We start from the raw sequence: 24,106 nt of genomic DNA on the forward strand, positions 1-24,106 counted from the left end.
CAACGCCAGAAAAAGGTAATTGCTATTTATCCGATAAAATATTCTCTTTAAACCTTTTTAGTGCCGAGCTGTAAACATGGCAGGTTTTATCCCACACGGCATGGTCGGCGCGGACGGGGTCTCTATTGTTCTTGTTAAAATTAAGGCAATTGATGCAGGAATACGTAGTTGGTTTTGGACAATCCTCAATTCTGTGATTTTTAGCGCATAATGGACATATGTCAACATCAGATGAACACCGCCTCGCCAAGTGATGATAACCACAGCACTTGTAACATCTACGCAAATCAATTGCATCAAAAACGCTACAGTAATCATATCCAATAAATATTTTCGCACTGTCTATTAAGTTACGATACGTACCTACATCTGTCTGAATCACGGCATGATATACTCTATTATTTTTTTTTGATTGATTAACAGATATTACAGAGAAAATACTATCCTCATGAACAATATTAGTATTCTGGTTCCTAATGTAATTGACAATAGTATCCTCGTCCAGCTTCTCAGTCAGCCCAACTATTTTGACTCTAGGATTCAGTGCTGGAACCTCTTTAACTGTGTAATTGTCCCCTAATTTTTCACCAACCAGTTGCTTCAGCTTAACAAAATCTTCGGAACTTCGACAACCAACCATCAAACCACCATCTCGAACTCCTCTTACTTTCGTAATATTAACTTCAGACCCAACGGGGTTAATATTCTTAATCATATCGGACTTAGTCACTGCATGATCCTGCTTAGCTTTAGGTTTAACCACGAGGGACGGTTGACTCTTCATAACATTTGCGTAACTTGCTTTTAGATCACTGCGCGATGATATCTGCTCGATTTTTGGTCTGAGTTCATCAATTTTAGGAAGAATAACCTCTCCCAAACTACTTTGTATAATATTTTGGACTTCATTGGTGAATTGGGTCACAATATCAGATTTGAATTTGTTAAAAAGACTTGTAAAATCTGCCAACTTCTCATTAAGTTTTTGGTCCACAGAGGAGTAAAGTTTAGCAAAGCCATCGTTTACACGCTGGAGATTAGCACTGTATTCCTTAGCAGTATTATTTTCTAAAATAGAACACTTCTTTTTACAGGCGTCACAAAGAAAAAATAAATTGGTACTCTTGCTTAACATGGAGAACTCAACGCTGTTAAGACCAATACATGAGTAGTGAAACCATCTCTTGCAGGTTCCTTCACAGCCAACAATACCTTCATTCTTGTCGATTTTACATTTAGCGCAATTAGACATGGCAAAGTGTGAAGTTGCCGCCACTGGCGGCAACCTAGTGGTACCCGTACCCAAACAAAATAGATTTGCACACTAACCAGATGATATCAATGCAATCCAATTCATCACAAACGAGGGCATGCACAGATCCACCGAATGGACTACTACGAATGCACTCAACAAATAAATCAGTTTAAAAACACAGAAATACTTGGCAAAATCGATGCGAGAATTTACATACACCTTACTCGTTTGACTCGCACCGAAAATATGCCACATAATTGCCACAATCGCTATAAGCTCGGCCTGGAAAAATTATGTATACCAGTTGCAACAACCAAGTCACTAATGCGCATGGTTGCGAATATATACGGTTTGAGCAGCCTGATCCAATTTAACTATTCAACCGAATTAATTCATCTGGAAAAGTTTAAGCCCGATAAATTTTTAGTGAATAAATACGCCTGGATCAGTGAAAGGGGCGTAGCTCCCTTAGGAAGCATTTCTCGACCCATGTTTATAAAAAATGTGAAAATATGAAAAAAAATGTTCTTTTTGGCAATGGAATCAAGTAGTAAATTATTGGACACTAATTACTAGACATCCTGTATATACAGGGTGATTCACTTTTTATGATTAGGACTTTAACCATCGATAGATCTTGTCAAAATAATGTCATTTTGAGGAATACACTTTTTCTTCCAAAGGCTTCCCTTTAGAGATATAAGCTCTTGAAAAAACATTTTTTTTTGGTTATTTTTTTTTTCTTAAACTATGAAAGCCGTTTCATTTGTTTTATATTTAGTATGAAGTGTGAGAATGAAAAGCTCTATCGATTTTACAAATTATTGTGAAAATAGATCAACATTTCGAACATTTCGTCCCTCTTATCACGTAGGGGCATATAATCCACGAAATGGATATATACATACGCCTCTACGTGATAATAGAGACAATTTGTTGTGATACTTTTTCATTTGTTCCCTATTGTTAATTGTTATTTCTGTTTGTTTCTCAATATTAAATATTTTATTCTGCAGTACTTTGTTTGAAAAACTTAACCATTTCACATGTAATGAATTCATATGAAGCTAATTTTCTAAAAAACCAAACATTTCATTTCAAAATAGTAAGAGACTTTTTGCTGTAGAATAAACCGCAATGTAAAAAAAACATATTCATTTTGAAAAATTTCCATGGCGTACAAATTATATTAAAAATCGGGGTTATCAGATCCCTTTATTGACGCCTATGATTGATTTATTTTTACTATAATTTGTAAAATCGATAGAGCTTTTCATTCATACACTTCACACTATATGTAAAACAAATGGCTTTCAAGGTTTAAGAAAAAATAAATAAAAACCCAAAAAAATGTTTTTTTAAGAGTTTGTATCTCTAAACGGAAGCCTTTGGAAGAAAAAGTGTATACTTCAAAATGACATTATTTTAACGAGATCTATCGATGGTTAAACTCCTAATCATAAAAAGTGAATCACCCTGTATATACAGAACTATCTAACTTGTATTTTTAAACTATTTATTTTTTACTCAATGCAAATTTCTTATGCAATTTGTTTTTATTACTCATAACCATCCTAATCTCAACTAATACTTTCGTAAGAAATAAAAATTCCTATTTCTAGGAAGGGTAAAAATAATCAATTTGGCTATACTAGGATATGTCGCAAATAAATCAGTTTATGCAATATAAGAAAGATTATTCAACAATGTATGAAACAAAAAATATCATTTTAGACAAAATGTTTTCTATAAACATAGGTCTGAAAACGCTTAGTCATAAAGTTTCATGGTGTATATGATCCTCCAAGAACATCTGTAATAGATTATGAATATTTATTTGAAGTCATTGAATCTCTTGATTATTTGTATAATTATAGGTGATTTTAATATTAGTGACTACTCAGATTGTCTAACAAATCAGCAGTGTAATCGTCGGATTTTAAGTGTGAATAATTTAGCTAACATTATCGATTTATGCATTATTTTATTTTGTGTAGTTCGGACTGTCTGGTGTTGAAATCAGACGATCCTTTAGTGGAGAAAGATGTATACCATCCAGCTTTAGAGATTACACCACCATTTAATATAGATTTCAAATTAAAAAATAATATTTCAAATCATTTAAATCTCAATCAGAATTATAACTTTCGTAAGGCGAATTTCCCACTTTTATATGATGTATGTATTATGTAATATCAGTTGGAAGCAACTTGAGAACATCAGGGTCATAGAAACTGCTGTTAACTATTTTTATGATCAACTTCATAAGATTTTTGATTTATGTGTCCCCAAGTATTCCGATGTTAAAAAAAAGTGGTTTAATAAAGGGATTATCAATATCAAAACCAAAGCAAGATACTAACGTGCTTATAGATACACGGGTGAGTGTTGGCTTTTGAGTAGTTCAAAGCTTTGAGAGCCAAGGTTAAAAGTGATATCAACAAATCTTATCACATGTTTATCAGAAGCTCGGAAACATCTATTAAAGATAATCCTTCTAAATTTTGGTAGTAAAAAAGCATCTACGAGTATATGTTAAATGAACCGAATGACACAGTTACACAGTTACAAATCTGGTATGCATAACACAATTTCTAGCCGATTCCATGGATAACAACTTGCAAACTCATGTTATATCCACAGATTTTAGTAAGGCCTTTGATAAGCTTGACCACGGTATAATTACTTCAAAAGTTGGACCCGTTTGGGGCATCTAATCCATTATTAAATTTATTTAAATCATATCTTCACAATACGAAGCAATATGTGATTTACAATGGATTTAAACCAGTTGAGTACTTAGCCACTTCAGGTGTGCCTCAGGGGTCGATACTTGGTCCCTTGTTTTTCATTATTTTCATTAATGATCTTGTTGATGTCGTAGATGTAGATTTCGTTCTTTATGCAGACGATCTAAAGATATTTAAATCTATAGGTACTATTGGTGACTGCATTCAGCTTAAAAATAATCTTAACGAGGTTAAGAGTTGGTGTGATAAAAATAAATTAATGTTGAATACCAGCAAGTGTAATGTTATGTCTTTTTCAAATAAATTAACTTGTGTAACATTTGATTACAGTGTTGATAATATTGTGCTGTCGCGCCGAAGAGTCTTCCGTGACCTTGGTGTTTTATTTGACGAACTACTGTCATATTGATGCTATCATCTCTGATGCTAACAGAGTATACGGTTTTATTGTTCGTAATTGTCATGACTTTACAGATATCAACACACTTAAACTTCTTTATTTCAGTTTCGTTAGATCCAAACTTGAATACGTCTCTCATGTGTAGTCCGCCCACTGTGCTGTTCACATTAATAAATTAGAATCAGTTCAGCGTAATTTTTAAAATATTTCAGGTTTAAATCTGATGGTTTTAAGCCCCCCTCCCCCCATTGGACATCCACACAATGAACTTTTAAAATCTCACTTTGTTGCTTATCTTGAAAGTAGAAGTAAATATTGCTCTCAGGTTTTTCTTCATAAAGTACTGCATGATACAACAGATTGTCGAGTTTTTGTCCTAATTATGTTTTGCTGTCCCTAGATCTAGTTCCAGAGGAAATATATCGATNAAATCATAAATTTACGGCGTTTTTCCATTGAGATTTTCCTTATATCAAATGATATTCACAATATATCAAAATAATTTCTTCTTGTTAGATATTTTTTTAGGGCTTATCAAATGAGTTCCCTCAATTTCAAATGAAATTCCCATTTTGTCACAACAGGGTCACTCTCTTTCTTTCAAGCGTAGTTGATACATTTTTTTTGTATTACTTTATTTTTTCTATACGCTTACGGTAGAACCTGTACTTAGGTCATCGTTATCAATAAAATTCAAAAACTGATTTATTAGTTAGTAAAAGAGAGATTAGTTAGTTAGAAAGAGTTGCGGTCGAAAGAAAGCTTGTTATCACAAAATGGGAATGGCATTTGAAAATGGGGAAATTCATTTGACAAAACCTACAAAATAACTAACAAGAAGAAATTATTTTGATATATTGTAAATCTTATTTGATATAAGGGGAAACTCAACAGTAAAATACCATAAATTTAAGTTTTGCTCCCTTGATATCTGCAAAATGAATTGTAGAAACCGATCCGTCGGACGCTTCCGACTTTACATTTAAGAATCCCGATTTTGAAATCGACTCCGATCGCCTACTTAATAGCGGGACTGTGAGCAATTATCAGGAGGATTCCGCTGCTGAAAGCAAAATAGTTGATGAGGAGTTTGATCTCGTGAAATCCAAAAAGATAAAACAACCAAACAAGACATTACAAGACATTCAAATTAAAAAAACGGAAGAAAATGGGTCGCAGGTTTGCAGGTCCATAGCTAGTCATCAAAAAGAAACGAAACGTTTGAAAACTCAATTTGTGAAATGTATTTTTTGCGGAGAAGACACAATTTTTAAGAATTTTATGCGCCATTTGATAAGACGACTTCATCGAAATGGAAGTCAAACAAATTTTGAGAGAGCTTTTGAGTAGTAAAACGAGGAAATGCTGCATTAGCAGCATTACGGAAGGAGACTCACTTCGAACAATATCTGAGCGGTGATATTCTGCCTGCACGTAGAAAATTTAACGACGAGAAGTTAAGTGAGTCTGTGCATTACACATTTTATAAAGGTTTGTACAAAAAATCTTATCTGAGAAGTCATGTGAAATTATGCTCTTCTAAATCTGTATAACTAGATCAAACAAATACGGTAACTCGACTGGAGGTGAAAGTAAAAGTGTTCGATATGATGAGAGGAGATGAAATTGCATTTGCAGCAAAAATATATTTGTTAATAACATATTTTGACAAAAGAAGACTCACTTCGAACTTTATCTCAGCGATGATATTCTGCACGCACGTTTTCTTGGATAAAACGATGTTGCCAAATGTAGGAGGCGTTAAGAAACGACGTTTATGTATATTTGTTACGAATATATGGCGGAGGTTAGAACGTGCGAAGTTTAAAAGTGCGAAGAAAGACTGTAACGCTCGTGGCAAACCGCTGAACTAAACACGTATATGATTCGACAAAGCATTGACCTTAAAACCTCCAGCAGAAATTGGGGACAGAGATAGCTGACATCGAGTGCATAACGTTGTCCTATGTTATCTCATAAGAACGTTATGACCTCCGAAAACGGAGGTAATAACGTTATATATGAGGTCGTAACGTACGCTTTTTATGTAAAACGGAGGCCTTAAAGTATAGGTTATACATATATATACAGTGTATCCCACCGGGAATCGCCGCGATCGATATCTGGAAAAGTACTGATTTGAAAAATTTGAAAATTTGGCAACTTATCAAAGTCAGTGGGGGAAACGCAACTAAAATATTTTCAAGGTTATAGCACTTCCGGTTATACCGGAAGTCGACACCATCTTCGTTATTTTAAATGGAAAACCCTATATATATTCTACTTGAAATTTTAAGGTCACTTTTTATAACAAACCTAGTTCCTAAAATTTATAGTTTTTAAGATCTCGACATTTTCATGAAAAATTTGACAGGTGCAAGGTTGTGCGGGATCCTTTGTATTTTATTCCAGCAACTAGATATCAATTTGAGATTCGGTATGTGAGTAGAATACGTATGGAGTAACCTTACACAATATCCACAAATTAGAAAATATGATACCGAGTGTTTAATTTTCGACTGTACTGTTTGATAACTTCAAAGGGTTATAACTTTGTTAACTTAAATGGAACACCCTAAATTTTTTTGGCCTATCTTGTGCAGTAATTAATTATCTTTCACGTGATGTAGGCATTGTAGGGGATGTGGTCACAACTTTTAGAGATAATTGCAATTGTTTACTTTTATCTTTATCAATTTTTATATAACTTTATAAACGTGATACATTTGCAGCGCGATATCCAGACAAACAAAACCCCTAAAGCAGAGTATAGTAAAGCGTCTGGTAGAAACTTTTTGACATTTCGACTCTGTCATAGTAAAACCAGACAGAGGAGTATCTGTTGTTGATAGCTAAAATGTCGAAATTTCAATATTCTAATTACTTCAGGACATTTCCAACTACATATGTGAATGAAGCAAACGGTTCGCAAATTTCAAAAATTTTCTGTCTGACGCTTTACTATACTCCGCTTTAGGGGTTTACTTTGTTTAGATATCGCGCTGCAGATGTATAAGGTTCTTGATATTGCTTTGTTACTTTGTCCGTAAATAATAAACAAATTAAAAAAGTCTCATTACTAAAATGTTACTACACACTATANTCTACAGACCTAGAAGGTCCATGGCTTGATTTCCTATCTCTCTCCACATCTTCTTATTTATTGCCTTTTCTTTCCATCGCTTGATTCCCATTAACGCTAGATCCTTTTCCACCTCGGTTTTCCACCTTAATTTCGGTCTTCCTCTTCTTTTCCTTCCTCCTATTGAGCTGGTTAACATCATTTTTGGGATTCTATTCTCCGACATTCTTTGGACATGTCCCAGCCATCGTAATCTTTGTGCTTTAATTAGACCTCCTATGTTTGGTTCGTTGTAACAGTCCTGCAATTCTTTATTTGTCCGCCTTCTCCATATATCCCCTTCCTTAACTCCTCCATATATTTTACGCAATATCTTTCTTTCCCACACTTCCATCATTTTTTGCTCCATTTTGCTTAGAGTCCAAACTTCACTACCATATATGACAATCGGCCTAATAACAGTTTTATATATTCTCACCTTTGCTTTTCTGGATATGATTTTATTTGTTAGTAATTTATTTAGAGCACACGTACATCGGTTTCCTGCCATTAATCTATTTTTTATTTCCACTGCTACTTCTGGTTTTCGTGTAAACACAGTGCCAAGGTATGTGTACTTCTCAACTTCTTCAAATCTATATAACTTATTCCTATTTGTTGTCACTGTTAAATGACTATTTGTGTTATAATCCTGATCCGTCCAATTCATAAACTTAGTTTTGTCCTCGTTAATTACCAGCCCCATTTTTCCAGCTTCCTCTTCCAATCTCTTTGCCACTTCTTTTATTTCGTTCCTACTTCTTGCCAGTATAACTAAATCGTCAGCAAAGGCCAGGCATTGGTGTTTTTTCTGATATATCAGACCCGACTTATATAGAGGAAATATAACGTTTTATTAATATTCTCTTTTTTTATTCTGTAACAATTATAATGTCAACGATATAGATATCTTTAATTGCGAGCTTAATGACATATAAACTTTTTACCTAAAATGATTACATTTTAGTAGTTAGTTTCTGTGGTTTATATATTCTTATTTTAGCTTTTATTTTTATACCTATACTATATATACTGTACTGAGTTCTCCTGTTCCTGTTGGGTTTCTTCTACTTGTTGAACAGTGTAACGTAAATAAATAAATAAATATATAAATAAATATGTAAGCTGTTAAAAGTAGTTTTTAAGTAACTTGAAAATGTTTAATCATATCTGAATGAAACTAGGAACAAATATTTCGATTATCAGTTGTAACGATTTTATGAAACAACAGTTTTTCCACACAGTGGTGTAGATGCAACTGATAAATAAGTTTTTTTACTTAAAAAAATAGACCATGGAATTTTTTGTAAAATATTTCATATTTCTAAAAGACAATCTAAAACCCATAAAAATGGCACCTTTTACCTGAACAAACAAATCAAATATGGTTCTATTCAATGAAATTGAATGAATTCAAATAAATATACCTTTACTTATAATCCGGGCGAATCAGACCAAATACATGTCTGTTTCAAAAATCGGGCCTTCCTCGAATTTTATGGGCTTAAAATTAAATAAAAAAGTACATAGAATAAAAGCTTAAATTTGCGTATTTGTAGAAGTCGAGCGTCATATTGTTTATAACAAAAGAAAAAAAATAATTGCTGTTTTCAGTTTTTCGCTTATATCTTCGAAAATAAACCTCTAATCGACATGAGGTATACTTATCGATTTTGTATGTACGTACATTATATATTTCTTTACTTTTTATGTACATAAGAAATCAATAATTTTTGCCTGCTTTTTTTTAAATTGTAATAACAGCACACTATTGTGCAAAGGAAGACATTGCCCTCAGGATGCGGAATCGAGTGAAAGTGTTAGGAATCATGTCGGTCACTACATACAGACATAATTTCTTTTAAATAGGTCATAATAAACTATATGTCACATTAAGCGAAGTCATTATATCCACACTTTGTTTTGTAGAAGTTTATATGGAAACCAAAACTTTGCAATATGTCATATTAAACGGTTGGTCAATATAGGTGGTCACAGTAAATGGATTCTACTGTGATTTCAATAAAACAGCTCCACAACAATTGTTTTTTTTCGACATTTGGCCATGTTTCTGAGATATTCAATGAAATTCGTGACAGTGTAGTGCCGTGTAAATTTCATTTAACGTTATAGCAACCCAGGAAAAACAAAACTTATAGTGATTTGTATAAACTAGCGTTTGTGAAAATCATTGTCAAAAATATTCAAGAGTATTTTTAGTGCTAAGAAAAAATGCCAAGAATCTCAAACATAACTTTATAGTCCACGGGCCCACGTAGAAAGAAAAAAAATGGTTACCAGCAAGCTGTAACTTTGCGTGCACCTTAAGTTTGACGAGTCTCCCAGGATTTGACTACGAGGAAAATTCAAGAGTGGTAAGTTCTCCCATGATTTTCAGGAAAACATGTCAATCTGGCAAAACATGGAATGTTATAACCAGCACTTTTTTTTTAAGTTTATATGAGATATTTTTTTTAAACCTCCCAAAAAATTTTGGCAGTTTGAGTTTGTCCCCCACCCCAAATATGTCGATTTGGTGACATTATGGTTGGTAACAACCAGCAAGCTGATTTTTCTGGGAGGGTTTGGTAATAAGATTTGAAATGAAAGTATCTTATTGTCCGACAAAATTCTTGAGAAGTTTTTGCAGTCCGACGCCCTGTAGATGTCGATTTAACGACAACATGATTGGTTATAACCAGCTGTCGGATAAAAGTGTCATTATTTAAAAAAATGCAATATTAATCTGAGAATTTAATTGTCTGACAAAATTAAACGATAAAATTTTGCGGGTTTCAATACTTACACATGATGTAGAAGAAAAATTTATATTTAATAAAAAAAAAATATATGAATAAAAAAATTTCTCAAATTTCAAAATAAATATGACTAATTTAAATTTATTTTTTTTATACAATTACAAAAAAAATTGAATATATGCAATATCTGAACATTTAGAAAATTACTAATTAACACAACTAAAATTGCTGCATTTCAATCGTACCTTATTAAGTGGATAATGCAGAATAATATTGTTAAAACCGAATAGTAAATATTAAAAATTGTTAATTAATATGTTATAAAATTATTGATTAATTAATTTTTTTTACTTTTCACTTTTTTCTCTTGATTTATCATTTCCACAATTACACAAACAAAACACTCCATGATTTACGAAATTTTTACCACAAGGCACGCACGAGACTGTGAACCATGTGCACGTACTTATAGGATATACGCGGAGTGCGGTCGAAATTCTTTTTCGGAGAACACTTACTTTCAACTTATTTGTTAATGTGTCTATAGGTGTGTGCACCTACATGGGATAGATAACGTACCATTGCTACGTTGGATTCCTTGAGAAAAGAAATAGAGAGAATGCGCGGTGGATTCAAAATTTTTTAAAATTGGTTTAATTGGTTTTTCAAGAACAAAACTATGTGTAAACTGTTTGTCAAAACACAGACTGCAAATTTTAATTTAAAAAAACACAAGCAAAAATTTATGCATTCATTTTACAGTTACCATTTTTTATAAAATAGTTACAACAGTTTATAAAATAAAATGTACATATAAGTTTTTTGAACAAAGATATCATTTTGATGGAGATTAATTAAATTAATTTTTATAGACNTGTTATAAAATTACTGGTTAATTGTTTTTTTACTTTTTCACTTTTTCCTCTTGATTTATCATTTCCTCAATTACACAAACAAAACACTCCATGATTTACGAAATTTTTACCCGAGACATGCACGAGACTGTGAACCATGTGCACGTACTTATAGGATATACGCGGAATGCGGTCGAAATTTGTTAATGTGTCTATATGTGTGTGCACCTACATGGGATAGATAACGTACCATTGCTACGTTGGATTCCTTGAGAAAAGAAATAGAGATAACGCGCGGTGGATTCAAAATATTTTTAAAATTGGTTTAATTGGTTTTTCAAGAACAAAACTATATGTAAACTGTTTGTCAAAACACAGACTGCAAATTTTAATTTAAAAAAACACAAGCAAAAATGTATGCATTCATTTTACAGTTACCATTTTTTATAAAATAGTTACAACAGATTATAAAGTAAAATGTACATATAAGTTTTTTGAACAAAGATATCATTTTGATGGAGATTAATTAAATTAATTTTTATAGACATAATTAATTATTTATGAATTTCTGTTGCTCCTGTTAACAAGATAATTTTCTTATTTATTCTTCTTTATTTTTTCATTAAAAAATTAATTATCTTACAGCGGAATGAACATTAGGTACCACAAAAAGTTTTAAGGTAAATTTTCCAATCTTTTTGGCGGACAAGTATATTATTGTGTTACTAGCTTTTACCCGCGGCTTCGCTCGCAGAGTGATAGAAAATCTTTCGTAAAAAATATTTTTTTTAATAAAAAGTATCCTATGTTACTTCTAATACCTCCAAGAATATGTGTACAAAGTTTCATGATGATCGGTTAAGTAGTTTTCGCGTGAAAGCGTAACAAACAAACTTACATTCACATTTATAATATTAGTAGGGAAAATAAAAATAAAGTTTCAATCTTTAACTTAATAATCGAAATTTTATTAAATGCGAATTTTCCTACTACTCCGGTCATGATATATAAATATCATCGATATCGTACTTTTTCGTAGAGGGGGCTTTGTACATGGTAAAAATGTTAAAAAGTACAGTTAATTTAAGGTCTATTTTTTTATAAATGTAAAAGCGCAATACTCTTTATATACACTAGGCACAGAAAATAAGNGGGGGTGATATATGTAGTTTGAAGAGACACGGGGGATGGAAATCTTCCACCGTGGCCGAAGGATACGTGGAAGATTCTATCAATAATAAGATTCAAATATCAAATAAAATTTTAGATTGTGAAATTTCAGGATCACATGGTATCACCTCTACCTCAAAAATTAGTAGTGTTTCAACCCCCAAAACCCCAATATCCCGAGCTGAACCTGAATTATCTGGTTTAGGAATAAATATTGGTTCGTGTACTGGTTGTACGATTAATGTTAATATTGTAAATAATAACTAAAGTTATTGTAAAATTCTATTATTATTTTAAAAGTATTTAATTGTTATTCATTTAAAAATAAATAATAATTTGGAGTTTTGCTTCATTTTTTCAAAGATTGAAATACAAAACTCTTATTAATTTACATGCAGTGTGCGAAATACTTCGCACCCTAGTGCGCGAAGTATTTCGCGCACGGTGTCATGGTAACGTAAGAATCCGAAAAAAGTGTCACTTCGCATATTGCTGTCAATGCGCAAACCTTGTCATTTTTTGACGTTTGTAGAAAAAAATATTTTTTTTTAATAAAAAGTATCCTATGTTACTTCTAATACCTCCAAGAATATGTGTACAAAGTTTCATGATGATCGGTTAAGTAGTTTTCGCGTGAAAGCGTAACAAACCAACTTACATTCACATTTATAATATTAGTAGGGATACATTTCAATTATTAGAGAAAAAAATCTAAATCAGATTGCTGGTTATCACCAACCATGTTGTCGTTAAGTCGACATCTTCAGGGCGTCAGACTGCAAAAACTTCTCAAAATATTTTTCGAATAATAAGATATTTTCATTTCAAATCTTATTCCCAAACCTTCCCAGAAAAATCAACTTGCTGGTTGTCACCAACCATAATGTCACCAAATCGACATATTTGGGGTGGGGGACAAACTCAAAATACCAACATTTTTGTTGGACAAATTTTTTGGGGGATTTAAAAAAAATATATCTTTTATTTAAACTTAAAAAAAAGTGCTGGTCATAACATTCCATGTTTATGCCAGATTGACATGTTTTCCTGAAAATCACGGGAAAACTTACCACTGTTGAATTTTCCTCGAAATCAAACCTTGCGAGACTCGTCAAACTTAAGCTGCACGCAAAGTTACAGCTTGCTGGTAATCATTTTTTTCTTTGTATGTGGGCCCGTGGACTATTAGTAACAATTACTTATTAAATTTACAACAAACTTACCAACTACTAAAAAAATAACAATAATTGTTCAAAGTTCATTCCTCTAGCCACAATACAATTTTGCCCTCCTATTGTATTAACCGAAGTTGCTATTTGAACAGGATTGTTTTTTATTTCATCACAAGCATGCATTATCCTTTGGCTCAATTCCTCAAAGGTATTTACTGGCGTATCAGAGACAGTTGCTTTTAGAGGCCCCAAACGAAATAATCCAGAGGATTCAGATCCAGATTAAACCTGAATCCCCTGTGTATAAATTGTAATGTGAATAGTGAAATTTAAAAGTACTGTTCAAACTGTTGTCCATTTTGTTTTTATACATAATTCGCATTACACTTCCAACTGCATTTAATTTAACGTTATGTGTAATATTACTTATTGCGGTAGTAATTCTGATCAATGTTATTTGGTGGCGTTAAATAAAGTTTGTTTTTTACGAAACCTCAGAGAAAAAAATCCAATGGATTAATATCTGAGGATCATGGCAGCCAATGTATGGGTCCTCTTGTACCAGTCCAGCGGTCTTCAAATGTAACATTCAAATAATTTATGTTTATTTGAGTATTATGTGAAAGGCACCGTCTTGTTGAAAAATAATATGGACATACTCATTAAATGTTAATTCTTCCAAATATTCTTGTAACTGATCTCTCAAAAAATTGTTAAAGAATTGTTGCAAGTTAAAGAATCATCAAAGGAGTATTGTCCTAATATTTTTGAACATAGCATACCACACCACACATTAATATGAAATCGATTTTGAAAATTTCTTTCTCTTATAATTCTAGGATTATCATGGCTCCAATGGTATGATATATTGCGGATAAACATGCCGTTATTAGAAAAATTACCCTCATCTGTCCATAAAATCATTCTTGGAAAATTGAGATTATTATTTGCATTATTTAAGTACCAGCGGCAAAACTGTATTCTTTGTTCAGTCATTGTCATAAAGATGTTGACCCAAATTCACCTTGTAAGGAAACAATTTATGTATTATGTAGAATTTTATACACAACGTACTCAGTTAAATTATGATTACTGGCTAATTCCAGTATGGAAGTATTCGGATTTTGTTGCACATTTAATAGTAAATCGAATTCTTGATTTTCATTGCGAGCATATCCTACAGAAACTTTTCTTCTTTAGTGTTTCATGCTGTCTTAGATTTGCTTCAAATTTACTAAACTTTCTTCTGTTACGGGAAATTCTATTAGGATAACGTTGTCGATATAATTGTAAAGCTGCAACACTGTTTTTTCTACATTCATAATAAACGTGCAGCATATATCAACTTTTAATTAAAATAATTCATTTTGTAATAAGTTAAACTTGAAAGATGACAACAATTACAAATAAACCGATATGTGACAGATAGCAGTATGCAAAATTGTTTTTTCAACGCCTTCTGTTTGATATGATTGATGACCCGAATGAATGATAAAATTGTGTCTATGCGTATAACTCAGTTTATAACAAGTAATTTTGTATTAGGTATGGGTACACGACAGGCATATCCATATCTATATACATTATACAGGGTGGTCCGAATTTTATGCAGGAAACTTCGGGGGCAGATAGATCTCTTTATATAATAAGTAGATGTTTGCCTTATAAACATAGATCTGGAACATCCTCGTTTTAGAGATACAGGGTGTTGAAGTTGTTAAAAAAAATAGATTTTTTGTTTATATCTATTAACCGATCTCAATAAAATTTGGTACATATGATAGTTGCCCTTGCATTCCCTGAAATATGAGCTCTAAAGGTTCGACCAGTGGTATACAACTAGACAGAGGTCACCCCCCTTTTCTATAAAAAAACCTAAGCCACTGTATTTTTTACAAGTTATTGTAACGGATTTATATTCTAATGCACAAAATATGTAAAAAAGGTAACTTGAATTTTTTCGCTAAGATTCACCATTCTCAAGTTATTCATACCAATACAATCCGCTTGTGGCAGACACTTCTAACCATAATATTACAAGAATATTTATGTTAATGCTTAAAAGTAAGTGCAATTTGTAAGTACATCAACAAAATTCTTTACACTCGTCGTTTTCGTCTTTTTGGATTGGGTTAAACAATATTTGAAAAATCACAACGGCGCAATGAAAGGCACAGACATGGGCATAGCTAGGGGGGCAGAGGTGTACACGGCCCACCTTAGAAAGCCCGGTCCCTACCCCAGAAAAAAGATCTAATATCATCTTTATCAAATCGGTAAGTTAGTGATTGTGGGAGCTTTTTTTCAATAATAATAAAAATAATAATATTTATTTCAGAGAAACATTTTTTAAATCACCTTAAATTTATGAAGTCCTTTAATATTTTTTATACTTTCCGTTAGTTTATTATAAAGCTTAATACATATATATTGTGGATCTTCTCAGTTATAGCTAACCTATGTATTGGATAAGTAATATTTATACTACGAGTGTTGTACCCATGACCGACATTATGAGACATAATTATCTCTCTATTTTTTACTACATATACTAGACATTCATAAACGAAAAATGCAAAAACTGTCAATAACCTTTTTTGTTTAAATAAACCTCTACATGTTTGACTATAATCTAATTTGCATATTATTCGTAAAACTCTTTTTTGTAACACAAATATTTTTTGGATATTGCTACTCCCCCAAAAAATTATTCCTGACCTCATACTTGCTTCAAAATTGGATACGCAATGAGCTTTCATTCAAATACTTGGCAATGGTTCTGAAACTGTAACATATTTTGTTCAATTTGCTACATAAATATTATCAATATGTGGTGACCAGTCCAAATATTCACTAATATATACACCTAAGAATTTTGTATGGGTATTCTATTTCAAGTGACCATCTTGCATTTGTAATTTATCTGGAGTTTCTATATTACTTTGTCGAGTTCTAAATAAAATAATATTTGTTTTCTCCATATTTAATAAAAGACCATTTTTTGAGAACCATTGATTTGCATTAAGCAATAAGGTATTACTGAAATCAGTTACTTCCAGATAATTTCTACCAGTAATAAGTGATATAATAGAGGTCTCCATAGAACTTGTAGTCCTGTGCTCACCTCAAGTAAAATTTGTAGCTACGCCCATGGGCACAGAAATGAAATTTTAAGAACATTTGACGACGGTCCTCGGCTAAATACTCGAAGAGCGTCTCAGCAACTTGGGGTGAGTAAATTGAACATTTTAAAAGTTCTACATAAGGATGGCAAAAACCAGTACCATTTACAAACTGTCCAAAATTTACTTCCAGGAGATGCAGAGAGACGCCTGAATTTTTGTCAGTGGTTGTTAAAGTCACAACATAATCCAGAATTCTTAGTAGGATTGTTTTGGACCAATGAGTTCACAAAGCGAGGGGCAGTGAATTTTCACAATCTGCATATTTGGTCACGAAAATTTTTATAAAATTGAATGAACGTGTGGCTCGAAATAATTCACAATAAAGTTTGTCGATCTTTCTTCTTGCCACCCCGGCTAAATTCCCAGTCATTTCTAAACTTTTTAGAAAACCATCTACATATTTGAATTATTAGAGGATATTCCATTAAATATATGACAAAATAACTGGATACAAATGGATAGTGCTCCAGCGCATTCTAGGAAAATAATACAAGAATGGCTTAAAGAAAATTATATGGGGCAATGGATAGGTAGAAGAACAAATGCCAATGTCAACCATAATGGTGCAGAGAATGTCTTAGCCAGCCAGATTGCCAGATCTAAACCCCTTGGACTTCTATGTTTGGGACTATCTATCTGAAAAGTAAAGTTTACTCTATAGACGAGCAAAATTGCAACGCTAAGTCACTTAGTTATCGAAATAAAAAAAACTGGCGTAGAACCAGGTCAAACATGGTAGGTTTTATTAAGCATGTGATGGGCATATGAAATCGTATTCTACGACATTTTTTGTTGGTCGGGATCTTTTTAATTTCGAAAAAATAAAAAAAAATCTATTTTTATGAGAATATGTTTTTTAAGGTCTCCACCGTTATATCTCAAAAAATAATTGTACTATCAGAGTAATTTTTTTTTTTAATTAAAACAGACAATAGCGCTTTTAACAGTACTAATGGATTTTATAAAACTCACTTTTTCATTTCACTAAAAATCTGGAAAACTTGATATTTAAATTTTGCGTAATACAATTTTCACAATGTTTTGAAACATAGCAAATGATTTACGACAGTCTATAAAGTATTTTATTTTAATTTCGCCATTTAAAATATTGTTTATTTTTTTGACAACAAATCTTGAATTCTCTAGGTCTTTGTACTACAGATTTGTCATCATCCCGCACAGCTTTTCTTACAAATAATGCACACCATTGTCTTAAAAACTTAATATATTCTGATACACACTGCTTATTAGGCACGTACCTACTTCAAATCCCGCAAGCCGTACACTATGTAGATTACACATTACGTTTAACGCGCTATGAAATAATCGCTTTTTGCCAAACTATAAGCTTTAGGAAAAAACTAATTATTTCAAAAATTTATGTAATGTTTGGGCTTCATTTTCTTCGCTGCATGTATATAAAAAAAATTATAAATAAAAAAGTTTATCGATTGGTGAAAATTGTATTACACAAAATTTAAATATCAAGTTTACCTGATTTTTAGCGAAATGAAAAAGCGAGTTTTATAAAATCCATTAGTACTGATAAAAGCGCTATTGTGTCTGCTTTAATTAAAAAAGAAATTACTCTGATAGTACAATTATTTTTTGAAATATAACGGTGGAGACCTTAAAAAACATATTCTCATAAAAATAGATTTTTTTTTATTTTTTCTAAATTAAAAAGATCCCAACCAACAAAAAATGTCGTAGAATACGATTTCATATGCCCAATCACATGCTTAATAAAACCTACCATGTCTGACCTGGTTCTACGTAAAAAAAAAAACTACAAAATAGACTCTTCAAATCGCTGCACTACTACTCCAATAGATAAAAGATCACAACTACTGCAGCAAATAGAAGATGGGTGTAATGAATTAAAAGAAAACCACCACATGATATTAGCTTCAATTTGTTCCGTTAATATAAGATGTCAGAAATGTATCGATGTGGGTGGTTCGCATTTTGAACAATTGTTATAAATTAATTTTGTTCCTTTTTTAGTTGTTGCTAAATGTATTTTTATTATTTTGATTTAAATTGTGCTTACAAATTGCACTTACTTTTAAGCATAAACATAAATATTCTTGCAATATTATCGTTAGAAGTGTCTGCCACAAGGGGATTGTATTGGTATGAATAACTTGAGACTGACAAATCTTAGGGGAAAAATTCAAGTTACCTTTTTACCTATTTTGTGCATTAGAATATAAATCCGTTACAATAACTCGTAAAAAATACAGTTGCGTATGTTTTTTTATAAAAAGAGGGTGATCCCTGTCCACTGGTTGAACCTTTAGAGCTCATATTTTAGAAAATCATGCATTATCTGTGCCAAATTTTCTTGAGATCGGTTAATAGATTCCAGATATATCTAAACAAAAAATCTTTTTTTTAAACTTCAACACCCTGTATCTCTAAAACGAGGCCATGTTTTAGATACATTGTGGAATGATACATTTTATATTGCTAATTTGTTTGTAACATTTTCTAGACTAGTATACCAAAATATTGATTTATTTGTACTCTTCAGAGAAACACAAATTATAATTTATTTCTTGTATTAAATAATTAGTTAATAGGGTGTTGAGATTGTTACTTTGAACAGGGTTTTTCAGAAGTAAATTTAAAAATATTAACTCGAAAAATTATGTTATTATGGTTTGATATAATTTGTTATTAGAATTTTAATTTTAATTTCACAAAATATCAAACAATGAAATTGTAAATAGTTCTATTAATTTAAAGCAAATAAAAAATACTAAAATTTTTAAAGTTTCAATATTTGTTAAGAGTAACAATAAAAAAAGCAACAATAAAAAAAATGTAACATTTGAGGGTTGCTTTCGCTGTACAGCAAAAATAAAACGCTCCATCAAATGTAGAAATAAACTATTTTTGTTGAAAACTAAGTTTGTGGAAAAAGACGTGTCGTCAGTTCAAGCGTTTGCTGAAGAGTCGTCTTGGCGTGGAGTCGCTCGCAGAAGTACCTGGTCCTTGGCGTCCATCTGCCGGGGTCGTCTTCCGGGAACCCTGATGAGTCCGGCGGCATCAGGCCGACGCTATTGACGCAACACTCAAAATGGGTCACTTGTGAACATGTGTACCCATACATTAAAAAAAATAAAATTCATCAAGTCTTGATTAATTAGCAATTTTAGTTTTCTCAAATTCTTAAAAATCGACAAATTAGTTACCCTAATAGTCAGTTAAAGTTACCTAATAAACCTTTCAAAATTAATTTGCTACCGACGTTTATGAGCAGTTGTTTAAAGATCAATTAAAAAAATACAGAAAGCAAATAATATTAAATGCATAAGTAAATAAAGTAGGTACACAATTAAATAAATAAGTAAAATGTTGAAAGTGCCCGCAATTTTATTTTATGCATAAAGTTATATGTCAATGAAATAATAAGCCCATGCTGTAAACAAAACTGCAATATCTTGTAAAAAGAGATTTGACTCCTCAACATTTCATGCTCATTGTTGGTGAGTGTGGCAAAATTAGTAGTGGCATAGAAAAAAAAGAATCACATTGCCCCCTCCTCTACGCCATTGTTGTCTGTAAAATATTGAGTAATACCTCAAATAATTGGTCTTTAGTTACTAACTGCACCTGGCAAATTTGCAGTATTAATGTTAAGGCTTTTTAGAATTATCGAAGATAATTTTAAACATTGCCCTTTTTCTCGTTAGGGAGGCATCTGTGGTCTCATGTTTATTAGAACTTGACGCCTTAATTTTTTATGTACTTTCTGCGCTAAAAGCCTGTCAAAGGTTTTTAAAATCATCCTGTATACAAGGTGCCCCATAAGTAATAATGCATGGAACAACAGTGAATTCTGTAGCCTCTAATAAGTTAAATTATGATCGGAAGAAAAAAATACGCCACTGGCAGTTTTTTGTAGAAATAATCTTACGTACGTAATCTTAGATACGTTAAAGAAATGAAAAATGTTTCTTGGTGTTTTTTAATAATAGCAGCCGTTCAGGAGATATTTGAGCTTGTTTTTACGTTTTATTAAATTTTCCTTGTAAATTAATACGTTTATTTGATGAAAACCTCCTGGTTTTAACCAGTGACGTGCTACTAAAGAATGCGCCAACTTTTTCCAAAAAAAGAATACACTACTGGTGGTTTTTTGTAGAAATAATTTTATTATTGGAAAAAATATCAAAACTAACTAATAAAGTAACATTAGCAAATAGGTCAAGTAAGTAATTAAGTAACGAGTCCTACAACAATTGTCCAAAACGAAGTCTTTCCGCATAGATACACTTTTGACATCTTCTAATATATTTATAGAGGAACTTATCATGACATAATTTTCCCTGAGGAGATTACAATTTTCCTCTAGTTTGCCACAATTCGTCTCGTGTTTATAACACCAACAAGGACTGCAGCTTCATAAATAAATAAACAAAGCTAGTTATAATACTAAAATGAGATTATCGTATAGCTTACTAACTGATAATGCAGACAATAGATTCAATTTTTGCTGATGGATTTTAAACAAATATGAGTAGGTGGACTAAATTTGCGCATTATGGTCGCCAAATACGTAAATTATCTCCTAAACGGCTGCTACTACTAAAAAAATCATTCAGTCATTTAACGTAACGGTATCTGAATTTAACATTATTTCTACAAAAAACTGCCAGTTGCGTATTTTTTTCTTGGGAAAACGGAGCGGCACCTTCAGTAGCACGCCACTGGTTAATGCCAGGAGGTTAATATTACATTCAATAAAAGGTCTAATTACATGAATATACTGTAATAAATTTCATTCAAATCGTTCAGCATAATATGAAGATATGACTGAAAATATAATTTTTTTAGAAACTTTAACAACCTGTATTCGAATACCATGTCCCCCAGGAAAATGTTTATAGAGCACTCTACTTATTTTTTGGCAACTAATATATTGCAGTTTCTGTATTTAAAGTAAACTCACCCTGTATACATACAAATTTTCAGTTAATTTTGTTTATACAAATTTTTAGTTATTTTTTTAAATTTTAATAATAAAAAATTTCTCGTCATTGCCTTTAAATACTTTATATTTAAGGAAAAAAGGTAGTAAAATGTCTTATACACTCTTATTTCTTATATAAGATGACATTCTTTAATAATTTTATAATAATCGCAGTTTAAAAATAGTAAAATACTTAAAATGTTATTATTTTTTTTAGTGTTTGACTATACTAAACATCCAAGCAAGCCTGATCCTAGTGGAGAATGTCATCCAGACCTCCGACTTCGAGGTCACCAAAAAGAAGGATATGGATTATCATGGAATCCTAATTTAAATGGTTACCTCTTATCTGCTAGTGATGACCACACAATTTGTTTATGGGATATCAATGCCACTCCTAAAGAAAATCGTATTATTGATGCAAAAACCATATTTACCGGCCATACAGCTGTGGTTGAAGATGTGGCCTGGCATCTGTTACATGAGAGTTTATTCGGTTCTGTCGCTGATGATCAAAAATTGATGATTTGGGATACCAGATGTAATAATACTAGTAAGCCTTCTCACACTGTTGATGCTCACACGGCTGAAGTGAATTGTCTTAGCTTCAATCCTTACTCAGAGTTTATTCTCGCTACGGGCAGTGCGGACAAAACTGTTGCTTTGTGGGATTTACGAAATTTAAAATTAAAATTGCATAGTTTTGAGTCTCATAAAGATGAAATATTTCAAGTTCAGTGGTCACCACATAATGAAACCATATTAGCTTCTTCCGGTACTGACAGAAGACTTCATGTGTGGGATTTAAGCAAGATTGGTGAAGAACAGAGTCCTGAAGATGCTGAAGATGGCCCTCCAGAATTGCTATTTATTCATGGAGGACATACCGCCAAAATATCAGGTCAGATTTATCACTTATATCAGTAGGCAATATGTTTTTTAATCTGTTTAACAAACTGTTTCCTCAAAATCTGTTAGATTTTGTAAACAGTTACTTATTGATGATCTCATTTAAGATAATAAAAATATAAATGGAGTTCTATCAAATGCAACATATTGAAATTGAAAAATATCAAAAAATTTAACAAAATTAAAAAATAATTTCTTATTTATCATTTTTTTTTTAATATGACAAAATGGTTTTACATTTATAACTTTTTACTCAATAAATTGTTGGTCGTGTAATTGTCACAATGGATATATATAAGAATGCGATTTCTTTATGATTATTCAATAATGAAATCAACTTTTTTTTATTTTTCTGTTTGTAAAATGCCAGTATACTTAGTACTTCAAAATTGTCACTGTTTAATCAACCAACTGGAAAGTTAGGTAAGTCAACTTTTGCCAATTTGACACTTTTAACTGTGGAAGTTAACAAAGAAATTAAATGAAAGCACTAACTCGGAGCGTCATTTTTTTTATATATTTTACTGGCAACTAAAATTTCTGTAAAAAAAGCCTAGGCATAGTTTTTTTCTATAAACATTCCAGTCTAGGTGGGATCTAGATAATTGAACATCAGCATAATAAAATGAACAGGTTTGATTAGAAAGAAACAGGAATTGTTAATTTTCTCAGAATATATTTATTGAAATTAAATTTTTATCCCGTCCAGTTTGGGAAACACTAGTGGAACGCCTCTTTAGGTATCATCTTGAGCACAGTTTGTGATTTTACCTTTATCTCATCTATTGTTGAAAAACGTCCTTTCACTATCCTTTTGAATTTGGGAAATAGGAAAAAGTCACAGGAATCATATCCGGAGAATAGGGTGATTGCGACATCACAACGGTGTTGTGTTTCGCACAGGGTAGCACAATTTTTCTAAGGTGAGGCGCAGCCCTAGAAAAAGTGATGCCAGATCTAGATTTTTTTTGGAATTGGGTAAATAGGGAATTTTGCTTTATTTCTTGGGATTTTTANCATACTTGCTTCAAAATTGGATACGCAATGAGCTTTCATTCAAATACTTGGCAATGGTTCTGAAACTGTAACATATTTTGTTCAATTTGCTACATAAATATTATCAATATGTGGTGACCAGTCCAAATATTCACTAATATATACACCTAAGAATTTTGTATGGGTATTCTATTTCAAGTGACCATCTTGCATTTGTAATTTATCTGGAGTTTCTATATTACTTTGTCGAGTTCTAAATAAAATAATATTTGTTTTCTCCATATTTAATAAAAGACCATTTTTTGAGAACCATTGATTTGCATTAAGCAATAAGGTATTACTGAAATCAGTTACTTCCAGATAATTTCTACCAGTAATAAGTGATATAATAGAGGTCTCCATAGAACTTGTAGTCCTGTGCTCACCTCAAGTAAAATTTGTAGCTACGCCCATGGGCACAGAAATGAAATTTTAAGAACATTTGACGACGGTCCTCGGCTAAATACTCGAAGAGCGTCTCAGCAACTTGGGGTGAGTAAATTGAACATTTTAAA

At 31.8% G+C, this 24,106-nt stretch overlaps 1 protein-coding gene across 1 annotated transcript in view; it reads left to right on the plus strand.

The window, feature by feature from the left end:
- The window catches only part of LOC108914359 (probable histone-binding protein Caf1), a 61,272-nt gene that overhangs the window by 29,568 nt on the left and 7,598 nt on the right, over positions 1-24,106 (plus strand). Inside the window, exon 3 of the mRNA XM_023456370.1 lies at positions 21,865-22,548. Within this exon, the coding sequence (XP_023312138.1) occupies positions 21,865-22,548 (684 nt within the window). The remainder of the gene's footprint in view (positions 1-21,864; positions 22,549-24,106) is intronic.

The sequence above is a fragment of the Anoplophora glabripennis genome, unplaced genomic scaffold (genome assembly GCF_000390285.2).
Source record: "Anoplophora glabripennis isolate ALB-LARVAE unplaced genomic scaffold, Agla_2.0 scaffold1303, whole genome shotgun sequence".
In the NCBI taxonomy this organism is placed as follows: Eukaryota; Metazoa; Arthropoda; class Insecta; order Coleoptera; family Cerambycidae; genus Anoplophora; species Anoplophora glabripennis.